The sequence below is a fragment of the Lycium barbarum genome, chromosome 11 (assembly GCF_019175385.1).
Source record: "Lycium barbarum isolate Lr01 chromosome 11, ASM1917538v2, whole genome shotgun sequence".
Taxonomy (NCBI): Eukaryota; Viridiplantae; Streptophyta; class Magnoliopsida; order Solanales; family Solanaceae; genus Lycium; species Lycium barbarum.
The window spans coordinates 108,355,088-108,377,398 of NC_083347.1; the positions used below are offsets into that span (position 1 = coordinate 108,355,088).

Below are 22,311 nucleotides of genomic sequence, written 5' to 3' on the forward strand. Positions count from 1 at the left end.
ATGTTTAGATTTTACTTCAATTTTAGTTTTCTGCTTCAATTTAATTCGAAATCTAGAATAAAGCTTTATGTTTGTCTTTTAAGCTTGGATTTACTTCATCTTTTCACATAGGTATTGTTTGATTTTGTAATTTTAGATATTGTTCGATTTCACAATATTAGGTATTGTTCGATTTTCCATAGCTGTTGATTTATATTGGTCTCTCTCTCTCTCTCTAATTTGCTTTTTTCTTCACAGGTTAGACTGTGATTCCTCTGTCTCTCAAGCTTTAGGTTAATTTTTTCTTTTGCATCTGCCTGTCATCATGGAGTTAGTTTATTTTTTATGCTTAAGTTCAAACTGTTCCCGGTATTATTTTTGGTTAAGTATAATTCACACTACAAGAAAGTATAGAAATGGCAACAAAAAATTTAATATTTGGCAACAACTTAGTTTTATTATTGGCAAATGAACTTTTTTGTTAACAATTTAATTTGTTGTTTGTTGCAAAAAGTACTTTTGACAACAAACAAAAAAGTTGTTGCACGCCGTTGCAATAACAGCCATTGGGAAAGGTTTATGCAACCAAAAACAATTTGTTGCCAAAAGTACTTTTTGCAACAATAATCAATCTTTAGCAACAAAACAAAAAATTGTTACCAAATATCATTTTTCTTGTAGTGTCAGTAAGCCTAAAAGACCCCTAGATGTGCTTTTGATTGTGAATAATTGATCTAGTTCCACAATAGTTTAAGTCTGGTCCTTTCTCTTAGGATTAACAATATGTGATTCCATGTTTTGTTTGTTTGACAGTGAGCTTAACTCATTATGTTGTTAAGCTTAACTCTTTCAACTCTTCAGTGATTCCATGCATTGGTAAGTTAGACTAACACACCATATAGTGTACAAATTTCTGATGGTGTGCGGTAAACACATTGTATGATTTAGTTGATTGATTTATATTTATTGTCCAATTTGAGTCCAGGCTAAAGTTGCCTGGCAGTTTTTTTTTTTTTTTTTTTTTGGCTGGAAAAACGTAGTTTGCGTCAAATTTAAGGACTGGAAATTAAAGAGTTATTACATAATGGAACAGTTCGCTAGGAACATGCTCCAGAGATGTCTTTGCATAAAGTAAAAGAAATGAAAGGAGAAGTAGAGTTCCAAAAAACATGTTCTTCTTCCCTAGCTATCATGTTTGAGCACATTCTTCTTTCATATAGAGCTAGGGTATGTGCAACAACATTTGCTTCACGATATATCTGGCTGACTTGTGCCTGCCCCATCGCTTTTAGGAGGAACCTGCAGTCATTTAAAATATTAAGTAAGTGTGATTATTAGTTTCATTTAATAAGTGTATCAATACTTGAGAGTCTGTCTCCACTACCAGGGGAAACAAATTTTTTGTGAAGGCCAATTCAAGTTCCCTTAAACAGGGACATAATCTCTGTATGAAGAGGGGAGTGTGCAATAATGTAGCTTGCAAAACCCTCTTTCCATTGTCCATTTGAGTCGCGTATGACTCCTCCAGCATCCTCCCATGGTACTGTTTTGTTTGTAAGAACCATCTACGTAAAGTTTATATTGGTTGGCTTCAGGACGGGTGCCACTTGATATTTATAATAGTTTTTTGTGGTGTGTTGTTGTTGTGGTTTTCAGTCAGGTAGTGATATTCTAGGGCCATGTTGAACGTTTTATTGGTGTTGATGTTGAGAGATGTATGGTTGAATATATTGTTGTTTCTATTTATCCAAAGCTGCCAAAGGGTGATGGGGATGAGAGATCTCATGGGTATTGTGTGGTTATTTTGACTGATAATGGTGTCGTCACTGCAGCAGGAATCTCTAATCCATTTTTGATAGTGGTCCTCAGGTGGTGTTTGAATGCCAAGGGCATCCCAAATGGGTCTAGATTTTGGACATTGGAAGAGTATATAATGGATGGTTTCGGTCACTCCGGTACAGTAGAAACAAGTAGGGTTTTGTAAGATTGATCTTTTATGGAGAAGATCTGCTGTAGGTAGGCGTTGGTGGGCTATCAGCCAAAGAAAATATCTATATTTATTTTGGCATTTAATTTTCCAAATCCAAGTGTAGTGGGGGTCGGGTGGAGTTGGTTGTTTTAGGTGGTGTTTAAGTGTGTAAGCACTCTTAGTCGTGAAAACACCATTTCCAGTTTGGTTCCAGAAGAAGGTGTCGGGTGTGTCATTGAAGGGGATGTAAGTATTCTTGATAGTATTGGAAATGGTGGTGGGTAAATCGTAGCCAAGAGTATCGAGGTTAATATTATTATTTTGGATTAGTAGATTGAGTGTAATAGAGTCATCCTTTCTTTGTGGTGGTACTTGGATTAGGTTTCTAAGGTTTGTTGATGGCAAGAACCAGTTATCATTCCAAACACTGATTTTTGTGCCATTACCAATATTCCATAAGATACCCTTATTAAAGAGTGTATTCATTTTTGTAAGGTTTTTCCAGATGTAGGAATCGACATTAGTATGAGTGTATGTGGTGTTGTGTCTGTTATCAGGATATTTACTTAAGAGGGTCTTTGCCCAAAGAGTTCGGGGATTTTTCTTTAATCTCCACAACATAGCTAGAATAAGGGAGTGGTTTTTCCCTGTAGCTTTATGTAATCCCAGTCCTCCATTCTCCTTGGGGGTTGTGACGGTGTCCCAATTGATAAGGTGCATTTTCTTTTTATCTGTGGTGGATCCCCAAAAGAAATTTCGTTGAATTTTGTCAATGGCTTTTCTAGTGGTAGCAGGGAGAATGTTTAGTTGCATAGAGTGGACGGGGATGGTAGAGAGGACTGATTTCGCAAGGGTGGCCCTGCCAGCTAAACTTAACTGTTTAGCTTTCCAGCCTTTCAGCTTGGCGTTCATTCTATCTAGGATGTATTGGTAATAAGTTTTTTTAGGGCAGTTAGTGGTAATCTTAAACTTGAGGTATTTTTCAATATTGTTGGTTGCCTTAATATTTGGAATTGCGGCTAGGTTGTCAGAAGTCCTCTGGCTAACGTTATTGGAAAAAAGGACTTTTGATTTGTGGAAGTTGATTCGTTGGCCAGAATAGGCGGTAATGTGGTTGAAGGTGTTGATAATGGTATGCGCATTTTTGGTGTCAGCTTTTGCGAATAGGAGGAGGTCATCTGCAAAGAGTAAGTAGGAGATTGGGGTTCCTGATTGGCTTATCTTGATGGGGTTCCTGTTTAGGATATCAACCTGGTGGTCAATGCATCTAGTGAGAGCTTGCATGCAGATTATGAAAAAGGTACGGTGATAGGGGGTCTCCTTGCCTAATGCCTCGAGTAGGTTGGAAGGACTCCGTAGGCTGGCCATTGACAAGGATAGAGGTTGAAATAGTGGTGATACAGTTCATTATTAAGGTAACTAATGTGTTTGGAAAGTTAAGATCACATAGGCATTGTCTGATGAAAGTCCATTCTAGACTATCAAAAGCTTTTTTAAGGTCTATTTTTAAGATCATTTTTCCACCTGAGCTAGTAGTTTTGTTAAAAGAGTGGACAGCCTCTTGGACGATAATAGAATTATCTACAACTCTTCTTCCTGGTATGAAACTACACTGATTAGGGCTGATGATATGATGGAGGTCAGGCCTGTTACGGTTGACAATAATCTTTGTAATAGTCTTGTAAATGGTGTTGCATAGACTAATGGGCCTATAGTGAAGAATAGTGGAAGGGTTCTTTATTTTGGGTATTAGGGTAACCAGTGTATGGTTGATGTCTTCCGGTATTTTGAGGGTGGAAAAAGCATTCATGCATGTAGTGGTGACAGCATCTTTTGTTTCCTCCCAGTACTTTTGGAAGAAAATGGGGTGTAGGCCATCAGGGCCTGGCGCTTTTAGGGGCTTGAAGGAATTTATTGCTTTCTTGATTTCATAAGAGGTCAAAGGCTTGGTAAGGAGTGTCTGGTCTGTGTCAGTGAGGATATTTAATTTGCTGGGGTAGGGAGGTGTATATATGGGATAGCTGGTGAGTTCCGTGGTGTAAATGGATATAAAGTGGTTGGTGATGATATTTTTTATAGCAGTTAGATTATAAGTCCAATTTCCAACACTGTCATTTAGTCTGCTCATCTGGATTGCGGAGATGTGGAAGAATTTAGTATTAGCATCTCCTTCGTTTAACCACTGAACTCTCGATTTTAGTTTCCAGAATTCCTCTTCATGTTTAAGGATGGTGTTTTATTCGGATATGAGATGATCTTCTAGGTCATGGTGAAAAGTTTGTTTGTGAGACTCGTTCATTTTTTGGAGTCCTTCAATTCTAGAGAGGAGGGGTTTTTTTTTTTTTTTTTTGAAAATGTTTCCGAAAGTGTTTTTGTTCCAATAGTCAATGTGTTTAGTGAAGGAGTCAACAACGCTAGAGTAATGAGTGTTGTTAGTCCAATGTGATTTAGTAATGTTTTTAAAATCAGGGTGATTAAGCCACATGGTTTCTAATCTGAAAGTGTTTTTGGGTTTGCTCATAGGTCTAGTTAGGTTTAGCAAGATTGGGCAGTGATCCGAGTGTGTACGAGGTAGGTGGGTAACAGTGGAATCCCTAAAAATTCTTATCCAATCCGAGTTCGCAAAAAACCTGTCTAGTCTTTCCAATATTATGTTATTCTTATTTTTTCTTTTATTAGTCCACGTGTATTTACTACCCGTAAACCCTAAGTCAATCATATCAATATCATTTAGGCACAGCACAAAGGCGGCTGCTCTTTTATTATTAATAGGGTTTCCCCCATATTTTTCAGAGGCGGCGCACACTTCATTAAAATCGCCACACAACAGCCAAGGAATCTTATTGTGGCCCCCAACATTTTGGAGATTGTTCCATAATATTTTCCTGTTAGTATATTTAGTACTAGCATAAACTAATGATATCATCCAGGGGAAGGAATTTTCACTAACCTGCACATTGACATGTATTTTTTGGTCAGTGACTGCGACTGGATCCATGCTTAGCTCATCACTTTTCCACATGAACACGACCCCGCCGGAGTAACCCTCTGCAGCTATATCAAACATGTCAGTGAAACCCACTGCGTGCATGAGTGGGTAGTGGTTTGTCATTTTTGTTTCGGTTAAACATATTATAGTGGGATTGTTCCATGCAACAATAACTCTAAATTTCTTTGAAAATCCGGGCTATTGCAGCCGCGGCAGTTACATAATAAGACTTTCATTTGGGATTCATAGTGTATGGTGGAACTTCCTCCTGGGGCTAGTGACATCGCGAGGTGAGATAGCAATGGATGTGATGTTCCCTTTGTCATTGGAATGTCAGATTCCATCAGTGTAGGTAATATTAGCACAACATATTTGTGTATCAAGGTCTGGCGGTACAACCTGTAAGTGCCACTCTCAGTACCTCTTTCGGCACTGTTACGAGGAAGAGTCATTCCTCATTTTCGTGGAGTGTCAAAGATAGAGATTCCCCCAGTGTTATGTTTTGTACAGGGGCGGAGCCAGCCCTTCGGGTGGGGGTTCGACCGAACCCAGTAGCTTTTGTCCGAACCATATATTTGTATTAAAATTTTTGTCAAATATGTATAAATTATTAATTAAGAACCCAGTAAATTTAAAGAATTAGAACCCCGAACCCACAAGCTTCGAATCCTGGCTCCGCCTCTGATTTTGTACTATCTGTTCTAAGATGTTTTCTCCCAGCCATTGTCCAGTTGTCTGATGGGTCTGTTGTAATTCCTCCATAAAGCTGGATGGCAAGAGTTGTGCTTGAATTTGTTGTCCCTCCGCCTCCTCGATCTCCTGATCCTCCATCTCTTGGTTTTTCACTTCCACTGGCAGTTGATTGTATCAATACATGGTGATTCTGATTTTGGTGGCTAATTATCTTAACTCCATAACTTAAAGGTTGTTAATTCATCTCATCATCTGAACTGAAAACTTCTCCATCTTTTTTGAAAGATAAAAGAAAAAAGGTTTATTTAATATTAATGAGCATGAGTTCCTGCTATGATTGTGAGTACTAAAAGGTTTAAAGAAGTTGAGGAAAAAGTTTAAATTGGAAACCAAATACAGTGATGCCTTAAGTAATACATTCCTCAGCCGAAGCTCATGCCCATGGATATGAGCCATATGAGTATATTGTCCATATAAATTGTTGAATACTCTCAAAGCCTACATGATAATGAAGGAAGGGTCAATACCGGAACAGTTTGCTCAGATCTTTGGTTCTCCTCCTACAACGATTAAATAATTTGCTCATTTTAATTTTCTGCTTGATTTACTGGTCTCTTCACTTCCCTAAAATTTGCTTGATTGCCCACTTACGAAATTTTAGTTTTCTGCTTGATTTTAGGAAGGGTTTTTCTAAATATGCACAACTCTTAGTTCGTGCTATTAATTATTATTTTTGTCCTGAGGGTTGACCAAAAATTTTCAATATGAAAGCTTTACCCCTTGTTTTAGAAAGATAGTTATGAACGAAGTAAACGACTATTAATTGTTTTATACAGATATTTTTAGAAATGTAAAGTCGCGAAGAGTAAGTTTCAAACGATAAGTTTACGTAATAAATTTTATATTTGATTGTTGTATCTGTTAATATTTATTTTCTTTTGTTATTTCTTTTAACAACTTCCAAATCGATAAGTTTACTTAATAAATTTTATATTTGATAGTGGTATTTGTTAATATTTACATTTTCTATTTATTTTTGTGCTATTTCGTTTAACAACAGATACTTTTAGAAGTGTAAAATCACGTCAAATAAGTTTCAAACCGATTAGTTTACATAATAAAATGTTATATTTGATTGTTGTATCGGTTATAATATAGTCATGGTATGTAGTTTGCTAATGCTATACGCATAACAAAAGTTTCTCTTCTTTGTTTATTTTGGTTCTCTTTTATGTGTTTTATTTGCTAATAAAAGATAATTTTCTACTATGATTTGGTTTTACTTTTTTTACTCCTTTATTTTGTAATGTTGAAAACTTGAAATCTGTTAATTTTATGTGTGCCTTAAAATGTTGATCGAGTTTTTTGTCCTTCATTAAAAAACTTTATAACATACAAAATTGTCGTTTAAATTTTTTCTCAAATTAATCTATACTATATTAATTTAATTATTCCCCTAATATTTAGTAATAGACATTTAATTATCCAAATCCTAAAATTAAGGAGATATTGGGAGTTGTTTTTCTTTCTGACATTAAATTGTTTAGACATAGTTGGAAACAAATTATAAGGAAGAATCTTAAAAAAGGAAAAATTAAGGATAATGAGAAAGACAAGAATTCTCCCATTACGGGTATTCTAATTTAAATTGCAACGAAAATTTACCTTATTAATATTTCATCTTACATGTAATGAATTGTGAAAAAATTAAATTCTTTTAAAAAATATCTTAGCAATATATAGTTCAAGTGAAAAGAAACACAAAAGATATCAACAACAATTATCAAATGAGCGAATTAATGTCTTCATAACAGTAAAAAAGAGAGAAAAATGGACAAAAAGAAAGGCTAAATAGAGTAATATCTTTCGATGATAAATTTGTGACTCGTGATTCTTTATGAACCCTAATCATAAATATGTTCACATTTATCATATTGAAACTTCCAAATTTTGTTAATTTTTATATTATAACTCAAACACGTTTCTTTAATATTATTTTTAAAAATTTATTCTCATTAGTACAAGGGACACGCGCAACGGGCGTACGCTTAGACTAGTATGAGGAAATTCAACACGTTTAAATCAATTAAAATAGGAAGGAGATGTTCACGTTCTTTTAGGAAAACCAACAGTAGGACACATCATAAAAAGGTTTTAAGATTAATTATAGAATATGTTTGACCTGTCTCTATACGAGTATCGATTAAAAGTAATACAATTTATACATAAACTAGTGGACTTGTACGCGCAAAAAAATATAAAATATGAATAAATAGTAATGTTATAATTTAATGTAAGAAACAATGTTTATTAATCAAACGTCTTTTTTATTAGAGCAAAGGTGTAAATATATTCCTCAACTTTGCGATTTAGAGCAGATATAACCCTCGTAAAAAAGTGATGTATATATACCCTTGTCCTTACAAAATGGTGCAAATATATCCTGCACTTACACAAATAGTGCAAATATATCCTTTTCACTAACGGGATTTAAAAAAAAAAATCATTTAGCTAATTTTTTAATTAAAAAAATGTCATGTGGCTTTAAAAAAAAAGTCTACTCGTTTTTTTAGTAGATATATTTTTCTAACGGCACATTGTAATTTTTTTTCTGGTGGATCGGGTCTGATTCGTGTAAAAGAATATCTCCGTGGCTTTAAAAAAATATAAATCTACCCATTTTTTTAAACGAATCAAACCCGACCCACCAGGAAAAAAAAATTATCATGTGGCTTTAAAAAAAATATATCTACTCAAAAAAATGGGTAGACTTTTTTTTTTAAAGCCATGTGGTATTTTTTTAAATAAAAAAATAAACTAAATGATTTAAAAATAAAAAAATCCGTCAGCAAAAAGTTTATATTTGCACCTTCTGGTTTAAACGCCAGAAGGAGCAAAGGCGATTGCAACTTACCAATCAATAGCACTTGTAAAATATTGTCGGGAGGAGAAAATGGGGCAAGCTTTGAACCCTGGTTATTTTGCAGGGAAACAAAGTAGTTGAGGCTTCGCCAAAAAATAATAATAATCTGAGGCACATCTGACAGATATCAAAACAAAAACTAAAAAAACATCAATTGAATGAAAAAAGTAGCTTTTTTTTTTAATAAGGTAAAGATCAAACCTCACAACAGTGATAGTACGGACCAGGAAGCTGTGTTAGAATGGAACGTTAGGATCAAAGGAATCACATAACCCTGTTACAAACATGTATTCAACTAACTTAGAAAACATAATAGATATACAAATGTATGTTATTTGTAGACAGGAAAGAATAGTTAAGCTACAAGATAACTAATAACTAATAATCAAAAGACTATTACTGTCTAAAGTCATACACGCATACACACTTGATGGATATCAAAATGAAATAATCTAACAGTAAATATAGATTTACATCGTGAGACACTTTCAATCTCAAGAGTGACAACTTATTTATCCTGACTCAAGTCTCAAAGAATTCAATGATTTTAGGAAATGTGTTTAGTGCTCCAATATATTATATTCCCTTTGTCCTAATTTATGCAATGTTAGTGAAAGTATATTTATTAACTGCCTGATACTTCTTTCTAAAATGCTCACTGCAGTTGTATGAACCAATAGGCCATTGTGTGCAGTAATATAAGGCTAACAAATAAAAAACTCAAATAATTACTCAAGATACTCCTTCTAATAAGGCATTTGGAGACTGTAACAGAAGGCATTACATAGATAAATCATCTTATTTTCTGGGAAAGCCAGTCATACTATATAAATTTTTCTACTGGTGAAATTTGATATGGATTTCCCTATAGAATTGACAATAATGCTTAAGTAAACAGTCGTGTTTGCAATTACAATTTGCATTTTCTTGTTTTAGAATCAGGGACTCATCCCAGTGAGGAGACCTTTCTCTTAAAGTACATCCACATCTATGAATCCTATTTCTGTTTTTGTCTTTGATTTATCTACTCAGTTGCTCTTGCTAGGTCTTTGCACCCAGATTTGATGTAGCACCAACAACTGATTCCTCTTTCCGAAGCGTTCTCATAATTACCCTTCTCAGTTTCACAATAAGAAATCAAAAGTAAAATACTATCAAAAGGGAAACAACTCTATACACAGTTATATTTTAAGGAAAAAACAGAATGGGTGGTATTAGGCATAAGTGAGCACACAATAGAGATATCAAATCTTACTGAGTTTTGAAATGAGCTTTTCTTTCTTCCAAAGCAGGGATTTCTGATCGAAGAGATTCTACTTCTGCAGCAGTTAACACTACCTGCAAGGCATGCTACTATATGTGATCTCTCTCTTTCCCACACCAAAGACAACGATGCCCTTCCGAACAATTAAGTAAAAAATAGCAAGCTAGACAGTTTGAGGATTACTGTAAATAATATGCACCTTTTCTTGACCATCTATGCCAGACATCCAAGTTAGCTTGCTGGGGCTAAACAACTTCAACGTCGAAGCAGCACCTTTCAATTTTCTTCTAGTCCAAGATCTACTAATGGATCTATTCTAATATGGGAGGAGACAAATAAAACAAAAGGAAAAAGAAGTGAATTCCATTACAGATATATAACTCTTCTTTACCTCAGAATGTGTTTAGAAGATATACCTTAAAGAATCATTACTTCCTACATATTTAGATGAAGCTGGGATCTGCACGGAGTCTTCACCAGATGTTGAAGCTTGAAAATGATCTTCAAATATCTCTATTCCTCGAGGACTGTCACCCATGATTTTTATGTCTGGAATTAACTGAAACCAGAATTACAAAGTATAATCAGCATTCCCAACTTTAAAGGTTTAGAGGAATGACAGTTGTTATATCACAATGATATCACTTTTTATGGACTTCAAAACTCAAATACTAAATGTGTGACTCTTAAAGTCCGTAACCAATCTTTTAGAAGGCAAGAAAGGACATATTACCAGTCATAGGCAAGGCATAAGCTTCCAGTTCCTAATAGGATAAATTAATTTTGCATTAACCTAATCTAACAGAGGCATTATATTGAAAGGATTTTCTATAGGAATCAGTGTATTTTTTGTTGAGACGGTAAGGTTTTTTAAAATGATGAGCACCAAGAAAGTGCTGTCAAGAGCAGCATGAAGTTCTCAGGAATGGAACTTCCGATGCTCTTGACTCTGAGATGACACTGTCAGGCTGACATTGCTATAATTCACAGAGCAGGCAGAGGCAGACACAAAATTTAAAATTGATGAGTTCTAACCTTTTAAGATTCGTAGATTGAACTCATTATACTTTTGGAATTGCTGGTTTTCTTTCGAAAATATTAGGTTCGGTTGAATCCATTGGGCAAAGGCGGCTTCCGCCTCTGCCCGGGGAGAATAGGACATAAAACCAATATGTACATTAGGTCTAGCTCAACGAAAAGGAAAGTTCTTAAACAGTCCCTCCCTTCACAACTACTGAAACTAAACATTGAATCTTTTTGCTACAATTTCACAATACTCTCTAAGTAATTAATACTTTTTTTCCTAACAGCATTTTAGGAGAAGTCAAGAAAACAAAACCACCTAAAAAGGGCCTAAAATTATTGAACTCCGCTACCTCATTTTTAAGTGAAGATTTGTTCAACATGTCCTCAAATGTACTGGAAAAGGCTTCATTGTCTGTTTTTTGGGGGCACGGTGTATCATCTTTAATTTGTTCTTTGATCTCAATGATGCGCATCTGGTGCTACTGCTCTTCTTTTTTCACCCAACCAATAGGTCCTAAGAGAACAGGGAGAAAAATAGAATAAGTAAAATAGCAAACAGTAAATCACGGCAAATAAACTATTATGACATTGATATGAAAAGTTAGAAGTAACTGCAAAATTGAAATTCCTATAACAAAAACAAAATCTAGATGTGAAAGCTCATTCTTATCTCTTAGTCAGAACTTACAAGTCACAATAATAGCTTCTTTAGCCGTCCTTGCATTTACAGGCTTCATATAACATTCTTAATCAGAACATGCATCTATATAAAAGAAGAACATGAAGAGAAAAAACACGTAAAGGAGAACTCTAAACAGCTAATTATTGAAAATGAGTGCTTTGCTGTTATGCCATGATATTTTTCTACCTGTAGATTTTATTCCAAAAAATAAAGGTATGCATTATGCATCTCAAATTCATGAAAAATATATAAGGCGAAACAGCTAATTATTGAAAATGAGTGCTTTGCTATTATGCCATGATGTTTTTCTACCTGTAGATTTTATTCCAAAAAACAAAGGTATGCATTATGCATCTCAAATTCATGAAAAATATATAAGGCGATCAAAACTAGCAATTATGTACCCAAGAAAAAAAAAAACTCCAGTTTGGTGTGTAAAACTCATGACGTCTTGTGAAAATCACCATATCAGAACTGCACACATCTTTTTGGTCTTGAAAATAAAAGGTTGTAAGGTCCACTGCAGCATAGCTTTAGACTACCACACATCCAGAAGATCCCTTTCAGGTTAAAGGAATATCTAGTCGACCATAACAGATTAGCATAATTAAAGCTAATATTCAGGCTTTCCCTGTTTCTTAAGTCCAAAGCAGCCTGGCATCACAGTTAGCTTAAAACAAATGTAAGTGTGCTTTTATAAACTTAATTTTCAAGGGCTTATATACAGTAATGAAAGAAAGAATCCAGTTTCACTTATAATCTTGCCTAGAAAAAAGATTAAAAAAATAAGAAAGGTATAGAGAAACAAACTCACCAAGATCAAAGATAGAAATATAGTGGTGAATACAGTTGCACTTATGTAAGTTCTATCTCGTCCAAGCCACTGGAATTTTAATCCAAACAGAAAAGGTCAGTGTGCATCTGCCATAATAATGGGGAAGAAGAAAAGCAAAAACAAGAAAACCAACTGGAAGAAGATAGAAGTTGATGTCCTGAAGAATTGGTCCAGACCGATAAAAGTAATGCACCCCTCTACCAGCAAGTCCATGGATGTACTGGAGAAAGGAACATAAAAGTTTCACAACTCACGAATCCAAAGTACAAAAAAAATCAGGAATGGGATCGACTATAGAGCAGAGAAACATAAAATCATCACATCATTTGCCAAAATAATAAACAACCATAGAAAATGTACACAAAAATGCACACAAGTTCTATGATAGGAAAGAGATCAGCACGAAAAAAATTTAACATCTCCCAACCTCTCTTCACTCTAGACAAACTCTACTCTGCCTAGACAGAGGAAAAAGAAAGTATCACGAAAACAAACATTGCAAACAAACATTGCGTAAATCAAAAGCAGTTGACTACAGATGGAGGATCTTCTAGTAACGCACTGTAGAATCGAAGGTAGACAATTTCTACCTAGCATATAGTACTTGCCACTCCAGCAAGTCCAAAGCAGAATAACTGCCAAATCAGATAAAATGCCTCATATTTTGGTTGTCTGTAGTGTGGAGTGATACTACTTATGCAAATAGAATCAATGTAAAGAATCAGTTTTTAATTGAAGATGCAAAACTGATAGTATGGGATGAAGTATCAATAGATCCAATAGGTCATGACTTAGTGAGCTTAGTAGGCCAAAACAATGTTGTTCTGCAAAAGAACAGCCAAGATGATGCGAGTACATCATACAATTCACAGAAGTCACGTCGTGTATCATTGCTCTCCTCTCTCCACAACTATGAAGAATTGCAAGAATTGTCCAATATCCTGCAACAATCCAAATCTAATCCATTACATGAGTATCACTTCACTATCTCTACCTTTAAAAAAGCACCAACTAAAAACACGAAGGTCGAAAGTAAAGATCTGCTGCATAGGTTACCCAGTGGCCAGTATCAAAACCTTAACTATTGGATCAGAATATTTAATATTGTCAACCATTAATATATAAATGGTGAAAGAAGAACACACTCTAGAAACAAACTTAACTTCCAAGTTCCAACTACTGATCAGACAATGCAAAATAGATTGAACGAATAACTAAACCATTTTTTATTTATTTAAATGCAACTACGCCGTATGGTGGCGTGGCCCTTTATATCATTACCAAAAATTATGTACAAACTGGCAGGATTTCCATGAATCCATAGTCCCAACAAAGCAGCTATACATAAGAAGGAATAACATTAAAAACCAAGTGCCCTCCGGTAAACATATACAAAAAGATACAGGGATATAAGGAGGGGCAACCTGGAAACTAAACAACTGATTTAAACAAACTGGTGCTTCTTGTGCTTGTGTCTAAAAGATGGCATCATTATCCAGTCAAGCCTATAAGGACCTTTAGCATAGCTAGGCAAGTCATTCGCCGAATGAGAAACTTGGTTTGGTATTATCAAACTTGCCTTTGCCAATGCGTCCGCCATTTGATTTCCTTCTCTATAACAATGTTGAATGATGCAATTACTTTCATCGATTACCTTCCGACTTTCATTGAAAACTTCTTGTAATAACCAAGGTACACCGTACTCCTTGCACCACTTAAGACCTATCATAGCTGCCTTTGCCTCGGCCGGATTGCTGCTACCAGTTCCCAGAGATTGCTGGAATGCCATGATCAAATTACCTAGATGATCTCTACAAATTCCACCAGCCCCAATTGGTCCCTCAGTCTTCCTGCTGCCATATGTGTTCAATTTGAACGAATAAGAGATAAAAATCCGGCAAGTGCCAATTCAAATTGAACTTGCAATTGCTTTCTAACTTTTAACCATTGCAGTTTAAACATCATTTGCATAATACTTGTACAGTCTATTGTTTCCTGTGGTCCGATTAAGTCTTCAAAGTCAGGACTTATAATAAACTGTCTTTTGTTGATCTTTAAAAAAAAAGGAAAATAACTTACTTTCCAACTGTAATGCAGAACATAAGTAATTTGAAAGGAACCGAATAAAATTGGGGAGCATAAGTACATTACTGCATTTCATTTGGAATATATGTTTAGAGAGACTTTCTGTGTTCTCATTGAGTTCTAAGGACCAGTGATTATTAGGAAGTCGACACAGTCACATGAGCATATACATGTGAAAATTTCCTTTTCGGCTATCAATATTATTTTCCCTTTGATAAGATGTATTTTCATTATTGAACAGGGGAAAAAAGAATTAAGTTTCACTAACAATAGAAAAGATCACACATGTATCTTTAATATCCAAAATCATGCACCCAAGTGTCTAGTTCCGAACATGCATAGCGAATCGGAGAAATGTACTAACATGCATGTAGGAAACCCGACAAGAGACTATCTAAAAGAACAGAAAACTAACAAATCACCCACTAAGGTCCCATTAACAACAATCGAATGTATTAAACAATAAAGACTTACAAAAACAAATCAACAAATATATACCAAGCAGAACAAGGAAACAATAAATTCAAAAACAAAAAGCATCCTAGGATAAACCATTACATAAATACACAAAATAAACAGATTGCCGAAAAACATTGAGAAACAGGGAACTAAAGGGAGAAATCAATGAGAGAACTTATGTTTACCTCCATGCCTATCATTTTCAGTTCCTCTGTCCTTCGACTTACAACCATTCGACTTTGTCTGATCGCCGTCGTTCTTTTCCTATAATGTTACTTTGAACTGAGCTCTGTTAAACCTGGGTAACTGTGAGAGTGAAGGAAAGGAGAGATGGGTTTGTGGGTTTAATCGTTCAAAAATTTGCAGAGATCCCAAAAAGGAAATTACAAAAATTTCATGAAATAGTATAATTTAAATAAAATCCATTGAATATATGAAGCAGTAGGACAAAAGAATGAATAGAAGCGTTACTTCATTTCTGGCTTTGCTGATTTACACCCCCCCTCCTCCTCTTTTCAATGATTCAAGCCTTTGATGTGAGAACAACACACTCTTAAATAACTCTTAAAAGCAACTTTTTTGGTTATAACACCCTTCTATTAACATGTAGCAGCTAAGAAGAGACAACACATCAACTTTTACCTTGCAAACAGAATATGTAAAAATCTAAGAACCCTCTTACACGTGAATATCCCAACTTAGGTAAACGGGAAAAACTTGAATCACTTTATAAAAGCAGAAAAAAACAAATCTCACCTTCTTTTCCATCACCTCCTCTTTATTCTAGTCATCATCATCTTCCTCGATAATATCTTCAGATTCATCACCTTAGCAGCTCGCCAGCAAACCATGAGACTGCATGAAGAATTATTTGTCCTGAAACAGTTGAGCTACAAAGGAAGAACAATATATCACATCATATTCACTTTTCCAATCCAAACAACAACTTATGACGCCGTAAATAAAGATTGAATTTGTTGGGACAAATATCAAAGTAAAAGTAGATTAATAGTTAATACTAAAGCTGCTTCCCAAAAGAAGAAATCAGCAACATACCCAATATAATAATCTTGTTCCGCTTGATTCAGGAGCTCTTCAACTCGTGAGAAATATATTTGACACAGCTATCATATCAGATAAAAGAACTTAGTATATTTAACAAAAGGAATAATGTCAAAGTAGCGAAACTTACAGTGTCATCATCTGTACCAAGTCATCATGAAGAGATTTAACTTTTTCTGCAACATTACCTGAATTATCATTTTATCTCTCTCTTTTTTTTTTTTTGTACAATCAACTACATTATAACTGAAACATAGCCATTTTACAGTAATAGAGGGTGACTATAGGCTACTGAGAACCAAGGAATAATTATCTTGTATCATGTGCATCAATCCTTGAAATTTTCTTTACCTCATTGCAGGCTGCAGGAACTTCCTCTGCATATTACACAATGTTAAACATCTCAATCTCCACATAGAGGGTCCCAACTCCCTTAAACTTCCTGATTTTCTTTGACAATGGTGGTGTTCGGCTCAATTTACACGCACATCAACTATTCTACCGGATACCTACTACCTCCTCCCACCAGCACAGGTACCGCGTAACTATGCCCACGAAGGCTTAGGTTGATAGGAATTTCCTGATTTTCTTCTACAGGTTTAAGCACCTAAGGTCTCTAGAAGAGCCAAATAATGTAGTATTTCCGCCTCAGCACATTCGAAGATTCTGATTGACCTCAAACTTTCTAAGATTTTTGTTGCTTAGGACTTCTGTTCCTAGACATTGCAGTATTTGATTCTAAACAATATTTTTACTCCCTTATTTCCTCAATAACTTTCTCTAGATGCACAGTTCGCCTTAATTCCAACTTCATCTAGCAATCGTAAATGAACAATATCAGTTTAGATATTAAAAAAAGACAACCATCCCACGAGCAAATTACGCTGAGGTAATTAATCAACTACTCTTCATCCCAAATTAGCTGAGATCAACTATATGAATCCTCTGTATCCATTCCACTCTGTTCAGATCCATTCCAATACTAACTAATCATCTAAAATACTTAATTATACCATCTGTCTAAGCTAAAGCAGCAAAATCTACTTCCATAGGCATCTCAATCTTTTGTTTTCATGATAGTCCACCAAGTAAGCATAAAACACCCAAAAAATCTACATAAGAAACCAAATCACCCCCACTTCATAATAGTGAACTAATAAAGTAAAACAACAAACCACTATGAAGAAAATTCTGAACCGCTTGAATCTAAGTAAAAGCAAAAAACAAAAGTTACCCAGATGAAATCTAGCAAAAAACTGGAGGTGGGTATAGCTTAATCATTAAAAAAAAAAGAGGTGGGTATGGAAAGAAACCTGAGGGAAATTAGCAGATTGGGCCCAAACGTTGCCGTCTTGACCGATAATAGCAGCAGAAGTGAGATGATTACCTTCAATCTCACAAAACAAGTGATCATCAACATATGTTTGCCACAACATCTTTGATTTACCCAAGTTTCTTCTTCTTCAGATCTATTATCTCTATGGTTTAGTGAGAGTTTGTGTGCAGAAAATGGTCCAGTGATAGAAATCGGAGAGTAGAAGGCGAATGCGAAAACTAAAGAGTGGGACTTGTGGTGGCACACGTGTTTGTTTTTCAAGGCTGACAGATACACTAAAGTTTAGCCATAAAAGAGCACATATTTACGACAATACCCTTCGTCGTCCAAAGAACCTTCACTTATTAATAGTAGAAGAAATAGTAGAAATATTTTTTTTTTATATATATAAATAAAAGATGGTTTCAACATGGTTGCTTAAGTGGTAATGAAAGTAAAGTTGAGGGCATTTAAGACTTTTGGCATCATTTTACCAACGTGTACTTCAACCGTAGAAATCAACCGCCGGCACATCAATTCTTTCACTTTCCCTCCCATTGCTCTAAAACGTTCAAGATCATCCTTAATATTCATCATTTTCTTTATGAGGTTTCATTGCCTTCTAGCTTTCTCTGTTAATGGGTCTTCTCCATTGCGTGTTGCTCTGTTCAAGCCAACATCTTCTCTCTAATTTATTCTGTGTAACATTTTATCACTATGTTATGATTTTATGAGTGCTCAACAGCCATGCCGATGCTTACTGCGTGTCATGAGGTTTTGGCAATTAACGATGAAACCATTTTTCTTTCGCTAAATGAAGAGCACTTATCGTCGAGCAAGCCTGTGGGTGACTGGTATGCTTATTTAGCTTTCTTCTTTTCCTTGGCTGGTACTGCTCAATTTGAGTGCTTTTCATGTTTATTATTAATATAATATATATCTTGTATATATAGAGTTGCGTGCTATGAATGCTGATTTACCAATTCTAACAACTGACTTTGACTGTTAATGGTATGGTATATGATATAGTATTGTTGTTTGCTCGAATTTAATGCTGCCCAACTCGACTACCTAATTCAAATCATTTAGAAGATTGAAACATCCGATCTTCTTAAGTACTATATGATTCTCGACTCTCGAATCTCGATAACACAGTAAAACTATTTACCAAGAAAGTGAGTATGACCAAATTATTTTATTCCGCTGAACCTCTTGAAAAGTCACATACATAACTTCAATATTCTAGAAGAAATTGATATATATGTTAGGCTTGACAATACCTCCTTATGTATGCTTTGTACTTTTTAAAGGGGCTGATGTCATTACATGAGAAATTGTGTTAGGAATCATGATTTATCTCTTACAAAACTATGCTAATCGTTCATTTACCATATTGTTATATCTTCTATGTTAGATTTTTCGACATGGATGTTTTAAGTCAATAAAATTGGAATCAAGGATATCTTTGTCATTTACTCATTAGCTCACATAGTCTTACTTGCGTGCGTGTGGTAGAGAGTTCTTTGTCTCTTTTCATGTTTGCTCTATCCATTTTGTCGATTCGAAGTAGCTTGAGATTTCGTTCTTTTGCTATTTTCCTTCTTTCCCTTTTTTTCTTAGCCTCTCCTTCTTCATCGTTGAATCCGTCGATTCCTTTGATTTTTTCAACCTTCTTGTTTGTCAGAGAAACCTAGAAATTGATATATATGTTAGGTTTCTCCAAAAGTCAGAATTATCAAGTTAGATTTCTAGAACTCAGAAATCTGAAACAAGAAATTGGGTGTTGGCCAACCTTTTATCCATTTTTGCTCTATCCAAGGTAATCACTCACTTCAAAATAGTTCGTTTCAGATTGAACCTGTGATTTAAAAATGAAAATTGAGTATTTCATGCTCCAATTTGGTAATCTGCTACATTAACAGCAGATTTTTATTTTTTTGATAATATTAACTGTAGATTTTAAATGTGCAAATCTTGCTGTCCAGGAAAGCTATATGTTGCATATAAGAGTTCCTGAAAGCATTAATTATTTATCTAGAAGGGACGGAGGGTAAAAGTGAGAAATTGGTTGGTTTTGTTCACTTATGTGATGTATTCATGGGTTAGTTTTGTTCGGTATGATTCAAAGAGCAGTAAAGGTGATATAGTTTTCTCCTCTGCTTTTACCTCCATTCCTACAACCCTCTCCTTTTCACCCCAAGTCGATATAGTGAGTAATTTGACTTGAACCGTTTCATAGCAAAATTCATATACATATACATTCATATTATATATGTGCGTGTCTGTGTAGCTTCATTCTCTATTAATTTTTGAGTTTTCTTAGTTCTATTTCCTTATATGTCCTTCGCTAGGGTGGAAACCTCAAATTTATCCACGGAGCCCTCTGGAGGTAGAGTTGAGGTTGCTTGACGCTCTTCTCCTTTCGAGTGAATTGCTTCAATTCGGATGCCTTTGTTCAATTCTAGGGATTGTTTCATTAGAAATCTTACAACTAAAACCCCTCTATCTGAGTAGTGAAAAAATTCTCCACTAATTATCTGCTTAGCACTAAGAAACCCCTCTAACTAACTAACCACCGCTAATTTAAATTAGTTAAGTACAGGATGTAACTATATACAAGAACTACTAACTGCCTAATCAGTTGATCCACTAGCTTCAAGCCTTCAACAGGACTGTAGGTTTGTGACATTGGTGGCAAGGAGTCAATGATTGAAGCCATTACCAACTTGAAGTTAGCTTCGGAGAATAGGGACTGCTTAATCATCAGCGGAAAAATTTCGCTCTATCTCTATTTTTGAAAGTATATACGCCGATTTAGCCCATACTTTGTGTGTAAACACCCGATTTAGCTCATATTTGTGTATAAACACCTTTATACACTATTATACGCCTTATACAAGATTGATACATTAAAGTTCCCCGAGATATTTCTTCAAATCCAATTCGTTTTTAAGTTGTCTTAATTCTATTTCCTCTCTTTAAGCAGATTGTAGATTAGTATTTTGCAAACATCAAATTTCAAAGTTGCTAAACACCCCTTCCAGCATGTAATGCTTTAGTTTTCAACTCTGGTACCTACAACTTATGGCAGGGCTACCTTGTTATCTGGAATCACTGCCTCTTGAGCAAAACATATTCATAGTAGCTCTTTTATGATATTTAGTTTGTTTAATCTTATAGTCGTTATGTTTGTTAGACACTTGCGTAGCTTGGTGAAACTTTTGACTGTTACTGTAGATAGAGCAACACAGCACAACCGCATTCGGGTTGATAAAATAAAATAGTTGGCTTCCAATCGTGGCATAATATTATATATGTGATCATTCACTCATCACGACTATTAGGGCAGTGGTTATATCTTTATTATTATTATTATTACTTATTGTTTTGTAATGTGTCTCAAGTTACCCATTAGAGTTATTAGAGGATCGTTTGCCACTCTTGCCATGAGGACAAACATCAAGCACACGTGCAAAGGCGCCATGAGAATGGAGACATTTTAAACACCATATATGTTTTCACAATTGTTATACCCCATTTTTAACAGGTTAAAATAGGAGTACAACATATTGGAGATTCCTATCTTGCTTATTTTAAGGAGTCGCCACCTAATTAATTTAATGGTGAATTAGGACACCTAATTTATTAACTAAGGTAAAGCTAACTAAACCTCCGTTAATAGTCTGCTTAATCAATGTGATTCTAGGTAAGGGTTCTATATTATCCTAAAGGGAAGGGGTTAGGCATCCTTTAGAATCCGTTAACTACGGTTATCCGACCAAACTTAGGTTAATTAATATATGGCTAAAAATGAATATTTTGAAAATATTGTACTAAAGTATATTTATTGAAATCTTACAAAATATGCATGCATGCGTAAAGCACTAAAGTAAAAAGTAGAACATCTATTAGTTTAAATTATATAAGTATAAGAACATAATTTGTGCCCTCAGAAGAAAATAAAATGTAGCTAATTTGTAGAAAGCTTCATACTGTTAAAAATAAAATATTGAGCAACATATGGGAAAAATGGTGACTTGATTTAACGAAATTGATAAAAGTAGTAAATTGACTTTTGGGCAAATTTGAAAAAATGTGATTTGATGTTTTTCTGAGAAGTCATTTGAACTTAAATTTTGACTTATGAAACAAGTAAAACTCTTTTTTTGTGGACTAAAGCTTGGTTTATTGATTAAGAAGGTTTATAGAATTCCATTACCGATTCCAACTACTTCATTAATTAGACATGAATCCTAGGTGTCAAGTGGCAAAGAGTGACATAACATTAAAGCATATAACCCATACTAATTCTCCCAAGCATCACGAAAGAGTAGGGGGGTAGGGAACTACTTCCACTATTTTTGGCTTTTACATAGTTAAGACAAGAGAAGATAATAGTCCAAAGAAAGTGACTCCTGGTCCACGCTTGGGAAGAGTCTTGCATTAAGACTCCATGTTTGCTCCAAAGTGTTCATGCAAATAAAACTCGACAATAAAGATTAATATGGAGAATCCATAGATCCAACTTAATGAAAGCAAAACTAGACTAAATCTCAACAAAGACAACAAGAAAATAACGAATGGTTGGAAATCAAGACGTCTGGACTCAGCAAATTACTCTAAAAAAAAATGGAATTATAAATCTATATCCGTATCTAAAATCTCAAGTTGATTACTACTGTATGATATAGTTGGATGGTTGTTCATATGTTTACTAATTAATTAATTAAACTATTAAAGCCATATGCACTTCTCAACAATGACGCCTCAGGTAAAATAATAATAATAATAATAATAATAATAATAATAATAATAATAATAATAATAATAATAATAATAATAATAATAATAATAATAATAATAATAATAAACCCTCAGGGGTTGGCCTGGTGGTAATTGGCTTGAGCCTTGGGGTGCTCCCTTTCAAGGTCTCAAGTTCGAAACCCACTGGGTGCAAACAATTTCTGAGGGCCATCGGACTGGGGTAAAACCCTGAATTACCCGTGGTGCACTTGCGGGAAACTCCTTTC

The 22,311-nt window shown here is 34.8% G+C and overlaps 1 protein-coding gene and 2 long non-coding RNA genes across 47 annotated transcripts; 2 read left to right on the forward strand and 1 right to left on the reverse strand.

Moving 5' to 3' along the window:
* Positions 1-1,019: 1,019 nt before the first annotated feature.
* LOC132620383 (phosphatidylinositol:ceramide inositolphosphotransferase 2-like) lies at positions 1,020-18,104 on the reverse strand. 45 transcript variants are annotated; one of them, XR_009574843.1, is made up of 10 exons: positions 13,224-13,307; positions 12,537-12,580; positions 12,340-12,408; positions 11,532-11,574; positions 11,194-11,357; positions 10,234-10,376; positions 10,017-10,133; positions 9,809-9,891; positions 4,899-8,827; positions 1,020-1,278 (listed from the first exon to the last, which is right to left on the reverse strand). XR_009574843.1 is itself a non-coding variant. In XM_060335047.1 (8 exons), the coding sequence occupies exons 5-8, from the start codon at positions 14,147-14,149 to the stop codon at positions 11,521-11,523; spliced, it is 420 nt and encodes a 139-aa protein (XP_060191030.1). In that variant the 5' UTR covers positions 14,150-14,213; positions 15,090-15,210; positions 15,661-15,794; positions 15,961-16,028; positions 17,280-17,712; the 3' UTR covers positions 11,364-11,520. The 45 variants fall into 45 exon arrangements, 3 of the variants coding, with proteins under 3 accessions (XP_060191029.1, XP_060191028.1, XP_060191030.1); XR_009574844.1 differs by having other exon boundaries at positions 11,532-11,606; XR_009574839.1 differs by having other exon boundaries at positions 12,494-12,580; positions 13,224-13,303.
* On the forward strand, positions 17,997-21,224 carry LOC132620387 (uncharacterized). The gene is made up of 2 exons (XR_009574865.1): positions 17,997-18,135; positions 20,686-21,224. It is a non-coding gene; the product is annotated as an uncharacterized LOC132620387 (long non-coding RNA).
* On the forward strand, positions 18,961-20,234 carry LOC132620386 (uncharacterized). The gene is made up of 2 exons (XR_009574864.1): positions 18,961-19,100; positions 19,633-20,234. It is a non-coding gene; the product is annotated as an uncharacterized LOC132620386 (long non-coding RNA).
* Positions 21,225-22,311: the final 1,087 nt, after the last annotated feature.